At 44.0% G+C, this 16,131-nt stretch overlaps 1 protein-coding gene across 4 annotated transcripts; it reads left to right on the top strand.

Moving 5' to 3' along the window:
• Window positions 1–54: 54 nt before the first annotated feature.
• On the top strand, window positions 55–14,099 carry LOC115184286 (DNA-binding death effector domain-containing protein 2). Of its 4 annotated transcripts, none has more exons than XM_029745332.1 (7): window positions 55–553; window positions 896–954; window positions 1,241–1,779; window positions 1,944–2,072; window positions 2,198–2,344; window positions 11,179–11,566; window positions 12,013–14,099. In XM_029745332.1, the coding sequence occupies exons 3-7, from the start codon at window positions 1,293–1,295 to the stop codon at window positions 12,017–12,019; spliced, it is 1,158 nt and encodes a 385-aa protein (XP_029601192.1). In that variant the 5' UTR covers window positions 55–553; window positions 896–954; window positions 1,241–1,292; the 3' UTR covers window positions 12,020–14,099. The 4 variants fall into 4 exon arrangements, with proteins under 4 accessions (XP_029601192.1, XP_029601187.1, XP_029601183.1 ...); XM_029745327.1 differs by having other exon boundaries at window positions 893–954; XM_029745323.1 differs by lacking the exon at window positions 896–954.
• The last annotated feature ends 2,032 nt before the right edge of the window (window positions 14,100–16,131 follow it).

Raw genomic sequence — 16,131 nt, 5'->3', positions numbered from 1 at the left:
TCGGCGTGATTTCTTGTGGCAATAGCATAGCGGTGCTGGTCATAGTACAAGCTGAAAACAACATGTACATGAGAGGATATTTATTAGATATTCCGGGAAAAATGATCTGATAGGTCACTAATACTGTTTTGAATCTGCAATACGGCCTCATTCACGTTGTTCATGTATAAAATGAGTAGGCCTGACTACAGCATCATCTTCGTCTCCTCGCCAACACGTCCTAAAAAAGTAAGTGCAGTGATTGGTTACTGCTTGTTGTTCTACTGCCAGCTCTGCGTGCGAGACGAGGCGTATTCATTAGTTGATTCAGTTGCAAAACGTTTTGTCTGTTGATAAACGTTTTGCAACAAAAACGAGAGTTTCTATTGGACACATTTAGGCAGGTCCCTCCCCACTTCGTTCCGTTTCTGTTTCATTTTTTCTGTTTGCTTCAGTTTGGTTCCTAGAGTAAACTGTTTCCGTTTTGCAACAGACAAAACGTTTTAGAACCGAATCTGACTAATGAATACACCCCAGCTGTGTTGACAACACCGACCATCGTCGAACAACGAAGGTGAGTTTCACAAAATAATACATTATTTAGCTTTTTGCAACGATTAACAATATTATATTGACAATGAATTACCGCCTTTTTATATTTGAACGTCTTGATTCATCTTCATGGTATAGTCAGCTGTTGTTGTTGCTAGCTAGCGATAATTTCGTAGCTAACGTTAGCTAGCTAGCTAGCTACCCAAATGGTTCCTCCAGCTGGAACTAATTATGTTGATGTTTCCATCTAGCTTGCTATCAAATCGAGACAAATGTAGCAATGTATGAGGGACCATCTCTATTTTGGACCGTTTTGAAGGGCTGTCAATCTAAATGTAAAGGGCATTTTTCTTTCTCCCAGCAGTGGATCGTCTGTTACATAACGTCATTTGTTGCACTGTCAACACAGTTTGTACTTGCAAGGTATGGTGGCTCGGCGAGATCTCGAGCTCTCCAACGTAGCCACAACGAAAACGAAGTAGCTTTGTATTTCACATCTCCACATCGCTTATTATTAGACAGCTGCTTGCGTTTTAAAGCCTGTAACAGTGCATGCCAATATCTTATGGTCCATTCGCGTTGTGGCTGCTGGCTGGCTTGTTATTTGATACCTGCTAAACCTAGCCAGTCCTGTTGTTTAGTTTGACATTTTGAGTCGTTACTTCATTGCTACCCACATTGTCTAATTCACTTTATTCTTATCACATAGAAACGTCTGGCCAAGGTGCATTGGGAAAGGATAGCTAGCTAGCTTGTTAACAATGGCAACCATGCGTCGTCCAAGGTACTCTCTCCGAGACTCTCTGTACTGGGATGAGACTGAGTGCCTGACATACTATGGGATGCTCTCTCTACACGAGATGTTTGAAGTTGTCGGTTCTCAACTGACAGAGACAGACGTTGAGGTGCTGTCATTCCTCTTGGATGAGACCTATCCGGCTGGAGGGCACCCCTTGGACCCAGCTGGCTGGACCAGCGAGCCCGGTGAGGAGGACCCTGAGGCCAGTAAAGGAGTCTCCCCCAGCCCAGTGCTCCTGGAGGCCTGGCGGCGGTTACAGCCCAAGGGTCCTGCCTTGGCCTGCCCTACCGCTGCCCGCCACAAGCCCAAGAGTGGGCTAGAACTGCTGCTGGAGCTGGAGAGACGTGGGTACCTCAGTGAGGGTAACCTGGAGCCCCTGTTGCAGCTGCTGCGAGTCCTGACGCGACACGACCTCCTGCCTTTGGTGTCCCGCAAGAAAAGGAGGACAGGTAAGGGACTGTAACAGAGTGCTGTTCATAACTGGAAGCCAACACACAGTAATAGAGATAATGTTGTCATAATCACCTGTTGGCCTACTTCTCCCAGCTGTGTGTTATCTGCCTGTCTGTCTGCACTCTGCTGTGTCAGTGTCTGACTTTAATCTGCCTCTCAGTATCACCAGAACGTTTCAGAGTGGACTACGGAACAGAGGACAGAAGACAGGTTTGCACATCTGGACTGACTGACCCCTGTGCACAGACAGAATCACATGACGAACACGCCACACAGCAATGGAGGGGGGGTAAGCTACACTCCGGCACAATCTGTGCATGCCTGAACTTGTCTCTAAGAAGTGTCAGTAACTGTTTCTGAAATTGTCTGGATTTGCACCAGTTAAGCATTGCTGGATTTGTGTCTGTCCAATAGGTGTTGACTCTGCCAGGCCAACGCCCGCCCCCCTACGGAAGAAGAGGGGTAAAGGCCGCCGCTGGACCAGCAAGCCCACCGCCCACAGGAGAAGAGTGGGCATCCCCGAAACGCCTCCCCCACCTATACCTGAGAAAGTGACCTGCGGTAAGACCAGCCTCCGTGCCATTCTCTTTCTCTCTAGTTTCCCTTCCATCTCTCTTTCTCTATTTTCTTTCCATCTCTATCTTTAACCCACTTGCTCATTCACCATACTCTCTCTTGGTTCATCTCTTGCCATTATACATGTGTCTGAGTCTCTCTCTCTCTGGCTTACATCCATTTTCTATTTCACTTCTAATGAGAAGCTGTAAGCACCATCACCCCAACAGCCCTTAATAACAGTGATGATACTAAAAATCAGCCGAGCTTCTGCCATATCAGAATGTCCCAGTCACCACCTTGTCTCACCAGTAAGTTGGAACTTAAAAATGTCCATATCAAGCAACCTTAAATCCAGCCAGTGCCGTGTTCATGCCCTCACATAAGATAAAAACTTCAGTTTGCTCCCTCTGCTCAGCTTATACCTTGACCATAAGCTGACCGTCCCACCCTTGCTGGTTTGAGAATGGTTTGCATGGGCCTTCTGGGAGATCAATACTACCCTGCAGGCATGTTGGACTGAGTGGGCTGTGCTGTAACAATACTGTGAGAGCAGAGCATGTGTGAATGAGTGACCGCTCATCAGTAAATACAACCTATACTACCTGGCTGTGTTTGACCTGGCTTAACCCCTCAACCTGGTCATCATATGCTCTCTGTGGTGGTAAAACTGTCTCACACTCAAACATTATCACCAGGGTTTCAGACAGCGTTTTACACACTCCCAGGGTCTTTGATTGCGTGCTCCCTGCCACACTAACATCCTCACAATGGAGGAATTCTGTAGACGTCCACACAAGGATAGTCTGCTTGCACGGCCAAGCAGAAAACAACAACCTGAAACTGAATGAAATGAAATCTATCTGGTCTGTTGTTTCGTGATGACCGTAGCACAGAGGGGAATTGGGTTGGCTCGCCTACAACTCCCATCTATCAAATATACTAGGCCTATGTCAGCGAATATCTTCACCATTACCCACTAGTGTCTCAAACTAAATAAGCATCCAGCCTTAATACTTGCCTTTTACCTATCCTGGCCATTCAGATAAAGGGGAGGAAACAATGGAAGGAAGCCTCTTTAGGCTATTGAGATGCACCCTGAGAGGAATTCACACACCCAATGCACAGCCGTGTGAGTCAGCGTTTCTGTCTGAGCTCCACACAGCACAGCAGGTTTAGTGTAGTAGTGGGACATGGCATTTCAATGTGGCATTTAACCTTAAACTCACAAGCGTGTTACGTTTCAATGGGACATTTCGGGAAATCAACCCACAAGCTCATTAAACAGAGCAATTTACTCTGTTCTGTGCAGACCAAAATAATGTTAAGCTGCCTTGCTCTTTTGTGACAATACTTGTGGGAAAAAATGTATGCTTTAGACCTACATACCATAGCTGCCACACATGGTTGGAATGCTGCCTCGTAATAACTAGCCTGTGGTCCAGACTGAGGCCCAGGGGAAGGACAGTTTAGAGTTTAGAGGACAGTAAACCACCTGTCTTTCACTTTATACGTCCGCTATACGCTTGTCAGCCGAGCTTGTCTTTCTTCATATAGCATAACTACTAGCCTGGTCCCAGATCTGCTTGTGCGATCATGCCACTCCTTGTCACTCATTTTGCATGACAAGGAGTGGAATGATATCTCAAACAGACTGGTATCCAGGCTACATAACTACTGCTGGTGTTCCAAAAAGAGAGATTCCTACCCTTTCTCCATTTTTCTTTCCCTTCTCTCACTTTTCATCTCCCCCACATATCTCTCCCTCTCTCTCTCTTACCCAGTTTTTTTCAGCTCCTGTTCTTAAGAACCCTGCCTGGTAGGTCTCCTGTCTCTTATGTTGGTAGTACTGTCTGTCTTCTCCTATCCCTAACATAAAGTCTAGAGAAAGTCCCGCTGAATTTCTGAATGTGTACTGAACATATAAGTTGAATTGATAGCCTCACACTTGCTGACATCTTCCCAGACCAGGGCCCGGTTTCTCAAAAGCATCTTAAAGCTAAGTTTGTTAGAACCTTCGTAGGAGCATTATTACATCTCAGAGCTGTTTCCCAAAACCATCGTTATTAACGTCACACTTGTAATCTAACGCCTGTCTCAGAACACTCATAGAACAGCTAAGTGGGTCTTTAGATGCTTTGTTTTTGCCTTCCCGCGTCACTTTATACACAGAAGAGCTCCGCTAAACTTAGAATCACATGGCTTATTTGCCTCTGTGACCATGATAACTTCAGAAAAAAAGTTGACAACAAATACAAGTTGGCAATGTCTTTGCAATTGATACAAACAAGCAGCGTATAAAAAGATGTTTGAAATTAAAACAGATGTGTACATTAAAATATATATACAGTAGGCTAAATGGCTATTTCAATCATTTATTGAGTTCCATTTTGCTACTGTACTTGTAGGCTACAGTCTGTAATTTGTCTGTAATTATTTTATCCTGTGTAGCCTAATGCGTGGAACAATGTGCCATTTCGTGATTTAGTGCATTATTACAGGGTAAGGATTAGAATCAGCCTCCTAAATATTGGAAGCCATAGGTGATAAGCTTCTAGGAGCTGATCTGTCTTCAGTATTGTGGAATAATTCGGATGTTAAGGTAAGATTTGAGTGGAGAAAGCTGATCTGAGAGCAGCGTTGCCTTTCTTTCAATACTATCAGTATCGACACAAGCCTCAACGACTCGCTTAGCGACCGTTCTCTCTGCATGGGGTTTTGGGAAACACATGTTACATCTTTGGCCGTTATAGGAAAGATGCATCGTTAAAACACTCGTAAGCCTAAGTTCAGTCGCTATCGTGAAACCGGGCCCAGGTCAATAGGCCCTTAGCTCTTCCAGTTCTGTTGCTGTACCTAGTCTACCTGACAGCCAACTAACCCCTCGTACTGTGGCTATCCCAGACACAGCCACTCCCACAGCCTGACACTTACTGATGAGTGATACTGCTTATTTATCAACATGATCTGATTTTAACAACTTTTCGCAATCCATGAAGTCTCTTCTTCAGGGAGACAAATATGTTTATGATTTTACACTGGCTTCGTAGTGCTCAAACATAACACTGCAACCCTTTCAAATGTGCCGTTTTGTCCCCGTCGATCAGAACAGCCTTCTCTAAATCAACTGCACTAAGTGCCCTGTGATCAAACCCAAAACAATCTACTGAAGGATACCTGCCCCTTGCCCTCTGCAGTAGCCTAGCCCTCACAGTCCCAGCCATGTACCATACACAGTGTTGTTGCTTTGCCTCTGAACATGCTGCTGTCTTGACTCCGCATTTGATCCCCACCAGGTTGACTCAGGATTGTGACTCAGATCGAGTAACCTAGAGAGCGGACCTAGAGAGCGGAGAGAAAGGCTGGACAAAAAAAAAAGTCTGGTCTGGCCTTTCACTCTGTCCGTATGATCTGCAGTGTGTGCTCACCTCAGTCGCTTGCTCTCTCGTCAGTCTGGCCCGATGCCCAAGGTAAAGAGGCCCTCCCCCTCAGAACGAGGGGGGGCTGCCACTATGCTCTGTGTTCAATGCCTGTGTATTATTCTAGCTATCCTGTTCCTCCTTACCCCATTCAGAAAAAAACAGTATGCTCTCCACAAAGTGTTCTGGAATGTTCCATGATTTTTTTTGTGTCTATTACTCTAAAGAGGGGTGTTGGCCTCAGTGTTTCACAGAACTGACCAAAGTGTCCTCGAAAATATGCGTAGAATATTCCAGAGGTTTCTTAGTCACCGTAATGCAACCTTGAACCTGACCCCTCTTCTGAATACCATGCTCTGACTCTCCAAATGACTCAAAGCTCAAACTGACCTGAATTTTTTTTCTTCTTAAAGGGGTAGTTCACTTCAAAGCCAAAGTTTGACAGATGTTTTCCTCAAAAGTGATAACTGAGTGCATATTCCACACTGTCTAGTCTAGTGTATATCCCACTACATGCATAATGAAAACATCTGATTAACTTTAGTTTTGGGGTGAACTACTCTTCTAAAGCAGCCATCAAAATGGAGCCTTTTAACTGAGTCCCAATGGTTCTTGTGGCATCAACTTCAGTAGATACCTCTGGTCAGTGATCACAAATACCTTTCTCAGAATTCAAACAATCCAACTGATTCTGGTTTACTAAAACAAAAAGAGACTAAACCCATTCTGGAATCTCAATTAAAAATGTCAAACTGGTCTCAGAGATCCATTGATCTCAGTCCTCTTGTCAGTCTGAACTCGAATTATATCCTTATATGAACATAAAATGGCCGCCGACAGCTTCTCTGGAACCTTTGCTCGAGCAGTTCTGAGGAAAATGACCCAACGGTGTTGTCTTAAGGGCTGTGTAACCGCATGCTGTATCTCATCTCTGACCCCTGAATGAGCTCCCAGTGTGGGGAGCAGAGATAGATGGGGCAGTCCAGTCCAATGCTGCCTCACAGCATTCAGACCAAACCCATTATTACCTCTATCTTACCAGTCAGTTTGTTTTCACATAATCAGTTCCTTTTCTCAGTTCAAGCGTTTAAGTTACAGTATTTCAGTTATTTGTGGTTACAATTTCTTATGCCAAACTGTAACCTACGATTAGAAGCGACGTAAAACTGTCCACGTAAGCCGTAATGTTATACAGGGGATTTGGAGGCATCAAAAACAATTCAAACTCCAAGTGATTGCCTTTGAACCAGTGTTAAGCTTGCCTGCTTGATCTTGAGAAACAACCAAATTGACAGATATCCAATCCAACTGTGCTTGTCTCTTTCTCTCTCTTTCTCTCCTTTCTCTATGTTCGCAGTTCAAAACAGACCGACTCGTGTGTCAGGAAAAAACATCCTCTCACACACACTGAGAGGGAGAGAACGAACACTAAACGCTCAAACCACACAAACCAAAAAAAGAAAGAGAGAGCTTTGGTCAAAGGGGAATAGAGAGAGGTCTATCTACCTGTCTCTCTCTACCCCGACCTCTCTCCCTCCCTCTCTTGGTCTGTCGTTCAGCAGAAAAACGGATCGATAGAGTTGAAGCTCTTCGCACCAAGTGACTCCTCGTAAATGGGTACTTTTCTGTGGGGTGAATGGAGAATCTAACCAACTCCTTGTTTTAAAGGGAGAAAATGAAAGTTGTCCCTCCTAATGTTCTGTCTAAATGGATCTATCTGTCTCTGATGAAGCGTAAAGTACTCTGTAACCTTAACAAAATCACTATGTTCTCATTGTTTTTAAGGGCCTTCCTTTCCTGGTGCTCTCAGAAAGTCCATTTTTCACAAGTAGGTAGGAAGGAGCAGTCTAGAAGTATGAGGACATTGTGTAGTAGGTGTTGATGTCACAGTCCCCACACAGTATGTGATCCATGTCACTAGACTTGTACATTGATTGCAAAAGTGCACAATTGTTAGTTTTACTCAGTTTATTATTTATCTGACATGTTTTACCATATCGACAATTGACAGGGGTATTATGCAGTCCTGGTAACTTTCAGATGTTATTAGTTTGAAGCTGACTTTCAGTGTCAGTTTCCTCTCAGAGCAGTACTGTGCCCTATCAGCTGCACATCCTGTTTTAGCTGATTTGACACCTTGCTGGCAGGGAGAGATAAATGTATCCCCTAGAGCAGGGTTTCCCAAACTGGGTCCTGGGGCCCCCCCCCTGGGTGCACATTTAGGTTTCTGCCCTAGCACTACACAGCTGATTCAAATAATCAACTAATCATCAAGCTTTGATTATTTGTATCAGCTGTATAGTGCTAGGTCAAAAACCAAAATGTGCCCCCTTTAGGGTCCCCTGGATCGAGTTTGGAAACACTGCCTTAGGGACAAACCATGTATTTTCTGATGCGAAATGCCCCCAAATTTACAATTTAGACGAGAGGTATCTGTATTTCCTGAAATGGTCCATGATTTTACATTCAGAAACATCTCCCCAGAGTAACAATGTGGAGATGTTGGTGAGACATTGGAGTAGTGATGAGGGAAGGCAATCCTTCAACTATTTTTCACAACATGTCAGATTATGTGGCTGTGTGCATTTAGTCTTATTTTCGGGACTGTATGCGTCTTACTGTTCTCTATCATTGACAAATGTCCTACGAGCTGCTGTATCAATAGAGACAGAAATGTTCCTTGTACCATAACTTTGCCTCCTGGAAGAAAGAAAAAAATTCCAAACACCTTCTGTATCCGATTTCTTTGTGTGCAAACTAACAGTTGAACTTCATGAAATATGATCATGATTATCATATTTGGCCTGATGGGATATAAGACATATTTTAGCGATCTACAAATCTACTTGCAGTTGATGTTAAGATACATTCTTGTTACACTGTGTTGTACATTAGAGCATGTTTTCAATGTTGGCAGTAAATGTAGGAGATCTGTCTAACCTGAGGATGTCTTTTTTTTCTTTTACCTTTATTTAACTAGGCAAATCAGTTAAGAACAAATTCTTATTTTCAATGACGGCCCAGGAACAGTGGGTTAACTGCCTTGTTCAGGGGCAGAAGACAGATTTTTACCTTGTCAGCTCGGGGATTTAATCTGGCAACCTTTGGGTTACTAGTCCAACACTCTAACCACTAGGCTACCTGCCGTCTAACCTCCCCGATGGTCCAAGTAGTACGTGTTTGTATCGCCTCATTACAACCTTATAAAGAAAAGAAAGAAGGAACCAGTGTTTGGTTTTCTCTCTTACAAATGTTAAGAAATTCATAATCAATTCAACATTTGCATTTCTAATGTTGGCATTTTCCAAAGCTGCCCCCTCCAGAGGCTGTCCCCCATGGCTCTGAACAATAATGTGGATGGAGACAAAGTACTCAAATGAATCACATATTCTAAGGCACAGTCATGTCCCTGGTTCATTTGGTACAACATTCCAGTTTAAATTGTCTGGTTCTATTTCTTGTGTCCTCGTTAGAGGAAGCAACTATTTGTCAGTTTCTCCTTTACCCAAACCTGTCTCAGTGTCTTCAGAGACCAAGGTATGGGTAGGTACCCAGTTCCCTGTGTATGGTACCACACATAGCTTTCACTCATATTCACATCCACAGGTGTTTTGAGATCGAAGACTGTGGTATAATTTTCAATGTGAGTTTTTGGACCTCTGGTCCCCCCATCCTTTCCTTTCTGTCCTTTCCGTTCCATATTCCTTCTCGCTCTCTTTTTAAATCCAGTTCTACTCTTTATCGTTCCTCCATTTTCTGTTACATGAAGTTGGGGAGGGCAAGGTGGGTGGGGTAAATCCAGATACACAGTTTGACAAACTATCCTCCATGTTGGCAACAAACATTCTTTCACAAGAATATTCTAATTTTAATATTTTTTTTCTTGGAAAGTTTGGTGCTAACATGTTGCCGTGAAACTAATGTATCTCAAACAAAGTTTGCCAATCTATGCACATCTCTGGTGGGGTGGGGTAGTGTGGGACTGGGAAGGTTTGGATTTTTTGTTGCAGCAAAGTCGGAAGGCCGCTGGTTCTGCTGGGCGCTTGGTGAATAATGGCAGTAGAGGAGGATGAGACAGAGGTCTGCTTGCCTTTGCTCAGTACAGTATGTATCTCCTGACCCTTCTCACTGTGCTGTTGCTGCATGACCGCTAATTCTCCTGTTTCTGAAACAGAACAAAAACACTGAAAGGTTGCTATCCATCCCAAGGGCTGTTTACAGTGTTAGAGTGACCTAACAAAATCCTACAACCCTCACAACAAGTAGCATTTTATTTATGCCTGTTTTGTGCCACCTATAACTCATTAATACTGTAAGTACAGTGTAACAAGCTTTGTAATTACATAGTTATAGATTACATAGTTATAGCTCTAGCTTTCAGTGTGTAGATTACAGTGCCTGGCTGAAATCTCCTGGGTGAATAATTTTACATTTACATTTACGTCATTTAGCAGACGCTCTTATCCAGAGCGACTTACAAATAATGATGGGGGTGGACTATTAGAACTGCACAGTGTGGTGTGGTAGTGGGCTTCCCTGATGAATATGCTTGTTATCCGTCCTCTGATTTTACTCTAGTACTACAACAACAGCTCTTGGTAGTGAGCGTTGTGAAAAATAGATCTGGTTAGTCATACAGTAAATCCTCAGTGATGCTCTTCTTGACCTGACCAGGTCATATTTGTTCCCACTGTCAGGTTAGTGATGGTAGACGGCCTGGTTGGTATTACATTCACCTCTGTGCTCCACAGCTGTCTTCAGTTCTGCCTTGCCTCACCTGTATCCCTCTTAAAGACAGACTTTTGTTATCAACTGTAGTTAATGATACAGCAGTGTCCTACACCAGTAAGTATTTCTATGTGGTATCCTACACTAATCACTAGTTTAATGTCAGATACAGTCCTGTTGAATGTAGTATGCTCTCCTTAAATATTCTTTACTTTGGCACTTGTCTATCAACCCTCCCATAGCCTGTTCTTAACAATTTTTCGGATAATATTCTGTGATTATGGCTTTATTTGTAAAGTTTTCTTATCATTTTCTTTTGTATTTTTGTCCCTCTCTCTCTTCCCTTTGTTCTGACTCAATGATCCCACCCTCCTCCTCCTATTTGTTTTTCACTCTCATGTGTACATGATATATCTCACCCCGCTCAATCTCCTGCTTCTACCATTTCCCTCTGTCCCTTTTTGATTGTTTCACCTCTTTGCACCCTAAAATCACCTATCCTTTCCCTCCTCTACATCTACCCCTCCTCTTCTCTCCTCCCCTACACCTTCCCCTCCACCACCCTCCCTCTTTTACCCATTCCTCTGTGCTCTCTCTCTCTCTCTCTCTCTCTCTGTGTCCCCTTTCCTCCCTTCACTCTTCCCCTACCTCCCTCCCTCCATCTCCTCTCCTCACCCTCCCCCCTCCCTGCAGACATTCGTCTGCGTGTGCGAGCAGAATACTGGGAGCATGAGTCGGCTCTGCGCGGCGGCGTCTCCTCGGACAAGCAGCAGCCCCTGGAGCGGCAGTTTGAGCTGTTCAGCCGTGCCACCTCCGTGCTGCGCGCCCGTGACCTGGGCTCCATCATCTGCGACATCAAGTTCTCTGAGCTGGACAACCTGGAGGCCTTCTGGGGGGACTATCTGAGTGGAGCGCTGCTAGAGGCCCTGAAGGGGGTGTTCATCACAGACTCTCTGCGGAGGGCGGCGGGGAGAGAGGGGGTTCGGCTGCTGATCAGTGTGGACCAGGATGACTATGAGGAGGGTCGCAGACTGCTGCTGGACGCACAGGAACAACAGGCCGGCTGCTGGGGACAAGACAGGTGAGCATCACTGCTCTCTCCATTCTGGTTCTGTTATACTGTGTTAGTAAGCTGGTTTCTTAAAGTACTTATCTGTTGTGTGGTATGTACTGGGGCCATGCTGACCGCTACAGGGGGTGGGGGTCATAGATGTGGACTTGACTGGTGGTCATGAATTGGAATGGCTATGTAATGCCACCAATAACCACTAGATGGCAAACTGCCCACAGGCATCAGAGCCATATACACTTCCTGGTCTCACTAGTCTCACGTTGTCATACTTCCTAGACCCAACCTGAGAAAGCTTGTTATGGACGTTCGGCTCTGACAGACAGACAGGCAGCTGTGCGAGGTTGTGTTAATCATTTTCGGCTCACGACAGTTCACACAACAGTTCTAGAATCCTCAGAGACAATGAATAATAGTTGTAATTCTAACCACCGTCCTCCACTATGTTCCCTCTGCAGGTCATGAGCCCAAGGATAGAGGAATGAAAAGGAGAATAAAATATGAAAAGGAACATTTTTATTTTTTATTTCCTTTTTAAGTCTCTCGTGCTGAGAACAGAGGATACAGCCACTCCTAGGTCAGGGGAATAGTCCCCAGGGAAAACAGCCAAACTTGAAGTGAAGGCAAACTGGACTAAAAGACTTGACACACTGTTCTGTTTGGAATTGATAACACAAGTTGCGCTGAGCCTAGATGCCCTCAGGGCACTGAGGAAGAGACTGCCTTTGTTACACATACATACATACATACATACATACATACATACATACATACATACATACATACATACATACATACATACATACACAGAGACAAACGAAACTTCCACTGTATCTAACATACACACTCTGTAAAATCATCCACATGAACCATCAGCGCTGACTGTGAGACTCATTGAAGCCAAGAGACATTTCTTGCTAACAGTGACAGCACAGATACCAACTAGACTGTGTGCTAATGTTGAACATCTCTGGTTATGTTTGAGGAGCGTGTGAGATGCCCTGCAAGGCAAACTTCACCCATCTAAATATTAGTTTGAGTTTCCATTGAAATGTATGATTTTGAAAAGATGAGCGAGACTGCAGCTCTCAGACACCGAGGGAGAGATGATGGGGAAATGACTAAAGCATGAGATTATGTTTAGACCTTTTTGGGATAGAATTAGAAATAGATGGCGAAGGGAAGACTACCTGAGGACAGTGTAGTGGACAAATCGCTGGTCCTTCGAGAATTCATCCACACACACACACCATGATCACAAGCCACTGGTAGTCCCATCACTGTGTGCCATGCTAACCCAGGGCCTGATAGCTGTGGTCAGTGGCCATCTCATCTCAGATGCCAGGAGATGATAGGAGTGATTACCTCTCAACCTCAGCCAACCATGGAGAACTCATCACATCCCCACAAGTTGTTGAACAGCAGCTGGGATAACACGACTAGGCTGTGCTCACCCCGGCAGGACAGTGCTTCAGTCAATAAAACTGATGTAGAGGAGATCAAAATCAGAAGGATACATCCTAGTTCCACTCAGCCCTGCCTTGTAGGCCCCACTAGAGTGGCTCACAGAGCGCTGTCTGTCTCTAGTCTAGTCACCCTGGTGGAACTAATGCCTGAACTCTGAGTGGGATCAATAACCCACTCTGTCTCGCCACCACCACCATGGGAGGAGAAGGAGGAAGGGGAAGGAGAGGAGAAGGAGGAAGGGGAAGGAGAGGAGAGGTAGAAGGGGAAAGAGGAAGAGGGAGAAAGATCCCCACCTCCATCCCGTCTTTCAGCTCCTGGACCTCCTGGACAGCCGCCTCATCCTCTGGAGGATAAGTCTCCTGATACAACCAGGCTGCCTGGTCTGCTACTGTCTGGTTGACACGGCCCTGTGTGTCTGGTTCACACGGCCCTGTGTGTCTGGTTCACACGGCCCTGTGTGCCTGGTTCACACGGCCCTGTGTGCCTGGTTCACACGGCCCTGTGTGCCTGGTTCACACGGCCCTGTGTGCCTGGTTCACACGGCCCTATGGGACCAGGGATGGAGGACTAAGGAGGCACTCAGGAAAACCTTAGTATTGTTTTGGTATATGTATTCGTTAGTGTAGCTTTGTATTGTTCATAAGAGAAAATAACAAAAATACTGTGTGTTCTAGTTCATTAACTTAGGGTGAACTTTTGTTTAAGTAGCTGGATATTTTTATTTAGGCACTGCAAAGGTGCTGTATATTAGTTTAATATATCAGTGGAAAGTTGGAATTATTTCAAATAAAAATAAATGGTTTATCAAAGGTTTCTTGTCTATGATGTAACCGTGCCTTCAGAACATATTCACGCCCCTTGACCTTTTCCATATGTTGTTGTTACAGCCTGAATTTTAAATGTATTAAATTGAGATGTCACTGGCCTACACACAATACCCCATAATGTCCACGTGGGATAATGTTTTTACAAATGTATTAAAAATGAAAAGCTGAAATGTCTTGTCCATAAGTATTCAACCTCTTTATTATGGCAGACCTAAATAGGTTAAGGAGTAAAATAATTAAAAAGAATAATGCAATAAGTGTTTAACATGACTTTTGAATGACGACCTCATCTCTGCATCACACGCATACATTTATCTGTAAGGTCCCTCAGTGCAGCAGAGATTCAACCACAAAGACCAGGGAGATTTTCCAATTGGTAGATGGGTAAAAAAAAAAAGCTGACATTGAATATCACTTTGAGCATGATTAAGTTATTAATTACACTTTGGACGGTGTATCAATACACCCAGTCACTACAAAGATGTGTGTCCTTCCTAACTCAGGTGCCAGAGAGGAAGGAAACTGCTCAGGGCTTTTATCATGAGGCCAATGGTGACTTTAAAACAGTTGCTGAGTTTAATGGCTGTGATAGGAGAACTGAGGATGGACCAACAACATTGTAGTTACTCCACAATACTAACATTAATTACAGAGTGTAAAGAAGGAAGCCTGTACAGTACACAAATATTCCAAAACATGCATCCTGTTTGCAATAAGGCACTAAAGTAAAAGTGCAACGAAATTAACTTTGTCATGAATACAAAGTGTTATGTTTGGGGAAAATTCAACACATCACGGAGTACCACTTATCATATTTTCAAGCATGGTGGTGGCTGCATCATGTTATGGGTATCCTTGTCATTAGGAAGGACTAGCAAGTTTTTTGTTATAAAAATAAACTGAATAGAGCGAAGCACATGCAAAATGATAGAGGAAAACCTGGTTCGGTCTGCTTTCCAACAGACACTGGGAGACAAATTCACCTTTCAGCAGGACAATAAGTTTAAACACAAGGCCAAATATACACTGAAGTTGCTTACCAAGACGACATTGAATGATCTTGAGCGGCCTAGTTAGTTTTAACTTAAATCAGCTTGAAAATTTATGGCAAGACTTAAATGGTTGTCTAGCAATGATCAACAATCAACCTGACAGAGCTTGAATAATTTCTTAAGGAATAATGTGCAAATATTGTACAATCCACATGTGCAAAGCTGAACCAGGGTCTGTAGTGATGCCTCTAGCACTGAGATGCAGTGCCTTAGACCACTGAACCAGGGACTGTAGTGACGCCTCTAGCACTGAGATGCAGTGCCTCAGACCACTGAACCAGGGTCTGTAGTGACGCCTCTAGCACTGAGATGCAGTGCCTCAGACCACTGAACCAGGGACTGTAGTGACGCCTCTAGCACTGAGATGCAGTGCCTCAGACCACTGAACCAGGGACTGTAGTGACGCCTCTAGCACTGAGATGCAGTGCCTCAGACCACTGAACCAGGGTCTGTAGTGACGCCTCTAGCACTGAGATGCAGTGCCTCAGACCACTGAACCAGGGTCTGTAGTGACGCCTCTAGCACTGAGATGCAGTGCCTCAGACCACTGAACCAGGGTCTGTAGTGACGCCTCTAGCACTGAGATGCAGTGCCTCAGACCACTGAACCAGGGTCTGTAGTGACGCCTCTAGCACTGAGATGCAGTGCCCTAGACCACTGAACCACTTGGGAGCCCATGAGATTTGTTTTTAATTTCCAATAAATTCACTAAAATGTCTTAACATTTTCACTTTGTCATTATGTGGTATTGGGTGTAGATGGGTGAGAAAAATTGATTTGATGCATTTTGAATTCAGGCTGTAACAACAAAATGTGGAATAAGTCAAGGGGTGTGAATACTTTCTTAAGGCACTGTGCATGGTTGGTTTTGGGTTTATCTGTCTTTGTAAGTCGCATTGAAAGATACTGTTTGGACCACTGTTATTTGTAAGAACAAGAACTGTAAAGTAATGTACAAAGTGCACACATGTGAAAGAGGCATATTTGTTTTTTAACAATGCATTTAATGTCAACTTAAACAACATGAGGAAAGGGGCTTTTAAGAAAATGTAGCAAACTTTTAAACTTCCTTTTTTTGCAAAAACACCCACAAAGGAAATATTTCTTATTTAATGTATGTATGCCTGAATTCTACTAAAACAATATGAACCAGGAACTGAAAGTGGATTTTTTTTACCACAAACCACTAACATCTCATGCTGAGGCTCCAGACCCACATATTTGACAACTT

This window comes from Salmo trutta, chromosome 3 (assembly GCF_901001165.1).
Source record: "Salmo trutta chromosome 3, fSalTru1.1, whole genome shotgun sequence".
NCBI lineage: Eukaryota > Metazoa > Chordata > Actinopteri > Salmoniformes > Salmonidae > Salmo > Salmo trutta.
Note: the sequence above shows the minus strand (reverse complement) of the source record. Positions and strands in the feature narration are given on the sequence as shown.

What these genes read in the sequence shown, in the direction of transcription:
- LOC115184286 (XM_029745323.1), top strand. Translation starts at nt 1,293, where the DNA reads ATGGCAACCATGCGTCGTCCAAGGTACTCTCTCCGAGACTCTCTGTAC. An exon ending in CCGCAAGAAAAGGAGGACAG is followed by an intron (nt 1,780 to 1,943) that starts GTAAGGGACTGT and finishes TCTGCCTCTCAG; the next exon opens with TATCACCAGAACGTTTCAGA. An exon ending in CACACAGCAATGGAGGGGGG is followed by an intron (nt 2,073 to 2,197) that starts GTAAGCTACACT and finishes TCTGTCCAATAG; the next exon opens with GTGTTGACTCTGCCAGGCCA.